Source organism: Propithecus coquereli, unplaced genomic scaffold (assembly GCF_000956105.1).
Source record: "Propithecus coquereli isolate 6110/MARCELLA unplaced genomic scaffold, Pcoq_1.0 Scaffold10, whole genome shotgun sequence".
Taxonomy (NCBI): Eukaryota; Metazoa; Chordata; class Mammalia; order Primates; family Indriidae; genus Propithecus; species Propithecus coquereli.
Genome location: NW_012133858.1, coordinates 1,448,611 through 1,451,072, shown reverse-complemented (window position 1 = coordinate 1,451,072; position 2,462 = coordinate 1,448,611). Strand labels below are relative to the sequence as shown.

Sequence of the window (2,462 nt, the reverse complement as noted above, 5' to 3'; positions counted from 1 at the left end):
TAATCCTAATTCCATGGAAATCACATAAATCATTAAACTCTCAGACCAAGTAGGAAGACCTCCAAATTGACATAGCATGTTTTTTATCTGAAAAGCTCAAAAGTACCCACGTATAGATTCAGACAGTCCTCTTGGAAAGGAATATTTTTGTAAGTTTTTGGCTGACTTTTTTCTCTTTCTCACATTTGGTCCAGGGCACGTGCTCACACAGCCCTGTCCTGAAGTCTCGTCTGTGCCCACTTCCAAAGCAATCAGATAGCACAGCTCTCCTCTGTATTTCCTAGGGGGTCAGGGCCCTACCTGAGAGAATACATGTCCGTCTAAGTGGGTCCAATGAAGTTCCCCTCTCTTGACTACAATAAAAGGGACGTGCCCCCCACTCCTCACTTCCAGGTGTGTGTGTGGGGCAACATTAGTCACAGCACAGCTCCCTTTAAGGAAATCTTCTCCACAAATCCCCTCCAATTTCAACACTTGACCATGAGGAGGGTTAGAGTACTTTGAGATATTACTGGTTCCTAGAATTTCCTCTGAATTTGCATCTCGGTCACTTTGGAATTTCATAGCCATTGTGCCTTGGTCAGAATTTTAATTTGCCATTGTGGTACATTAACTCCCAAATGTATTAATATATTTTCAGCCAAAACCTCTCTTCTAGATCCCCTCTTGTATATCCATCTACTAAAATGACACCTCCATTTAGATGTCCCAAAGTAAATATAAACTGAATTCCTGATTCCATCCCTGCCCCTAAACCTATTCCCCTCTCAACTTTCCTACCTCAGAAAACAGTACCATCGTCAACAGCTGGAGGAAGCCGGATGTCACACTCGATGTCTCCCTGTCTCTCACTCTGGCCTTAACTATGTCAACAGCTCCTTCCCAGGCTTCTTGTTCCCTTTGTCGTCCCTGCAGCCTGTTCTCCACATAGCAAACAAGCAACCTACTTAAAATGTGTCTCTGGGCCTCATTTCCTTCATGGAACTCATTATGTTTTCTAATTCTGCACTTATGTGCATGTTACATGTTATTTAAGCTCCAGAAGAGAAGGGACCATGTCTGATGTTTTCCCTTCAAAGTATCCCACAACACCTTTGCACAGTGCTTGGCATATAGTAGGAGTCCAATGCAGATCTGTTGAATAAAATGAAAAACAAAAAACAAACGCCATTTCATGTCAAGAAGTTCCTTTGGTTTGACTCGGCTCCATCCAGGCAGCTTCCACAAGCTGCCCCACTTGCCTCTTTAAACATCTGGTCGTCTTCCCACAGGCGTCGCTCTTCCACCTGGCGCCGCCCACTCTCTTCGGCCTCTCGCATCCTCCGCTGGCGATCGGCCAGCATGGCAAAGGCGTGGATCCTCCTCTCCTCCTGCAATCTCACCAGCTCCTTGGATAGGAAGTCAAACATGTCTGCCAGCGCCCTTCCTTCCAGCCCAGCCAAATGGTTTTTGATCAGTGACTCCTTGAAAAGAATAATATAACTTTAAGGATACAAATTCCACTCTGAATGGTGATTATTAGGAGGGGTGCTGGATCACTCAGAACTCTTGAGTCAATGCACTTTCAGAATGCATTTAGTTTTTATTAGGAATATTATCTCTAGAGTGGTCCCATCCCATAGGTTCTTACTAGGAGAACACAGGCGTGAGAAAGTGGATCATTTCGTCAGTCACTGTTGGATCACGGTCCTCAAATTATGAAAAGGATTTGGGAAGACATTTCTGTTAATGACCATACAGAATTTTTTCTCTCAATTTTAACCAGAAGGTAAAGTGTGTCTTCTAAGACATGAAGGGAAATGTCAAGGTTTTTATTAAAGACAGTATTAGAGTTTAATAAGATAGAAGCTCCTAGAAATGCATGCACGATACCTTTTAATTTTTTAATGTCTGTCTTTTCACACAAGTTTGGGGAATTTTAAGATCTTGAATAAGATGAAAGTAGATAACCTTCAAATCTTTTAATAACTTCAAAGCCATTAACAACCATCTTTGAAACAGCCCAGGAAAAAGACTAAATGTCTATGCGATCAATTGAGCTAAAATAAGGGGCCCGTGATGCTCTTGGCCAGGAGACAGCCACAGCACCTATTCATGGAACCCTGTGTCCTGGCTTTGACACATAAGAAGAAAAGTGTTTAAGATGATTTATCCTTTGAAACTTCATCCCATTCCCTCTTCTGTCCCCAGGTATAAGGGGAATGGGCTTTTCTTCCCGTCACATGCTACTTTAGCACCCACAGTTCTCCCTCTGGGCTCAGTTCCCCTTCTGATCTATATCTGAAGGGATGGAATATTCACTGGGGTGACAGGAGTGACAGGGTGTGAAGTGTCATGGTTAGCCCCAACACCCTCATCCTCTTCCTCACCCACCTCCCAGCCCACACATACTTTCTAACCACAAAGCTTAACTTTACTTATATAACAGGGAGAGATGGAAAGAAAGGGTGAAGCTAAGAGCA

At 43.3% G+C, this 2,462-nt stretch overlaps 1 protein-coding gene across 1 annotated transcript in view; it reads right to left on the bottom strand.

Annotated features, from left to right (window-relative positions):
* The window catches only part of MAATS1 (MYCBP-associated, testis expressed 1), a 125,470-nt gene that overhangs the window by 75,276 nt on the left and 47,732 nt on the right, over window positions 1–2,462 (bottom strand). Inside the window, 1 exon segment of the mRNA XM_012639500.1 lies at window positions 1,242–1,463. Coding sequence (XP_012494954.1) covers window positions 1,242–1,463 — 222 coding nt within the window.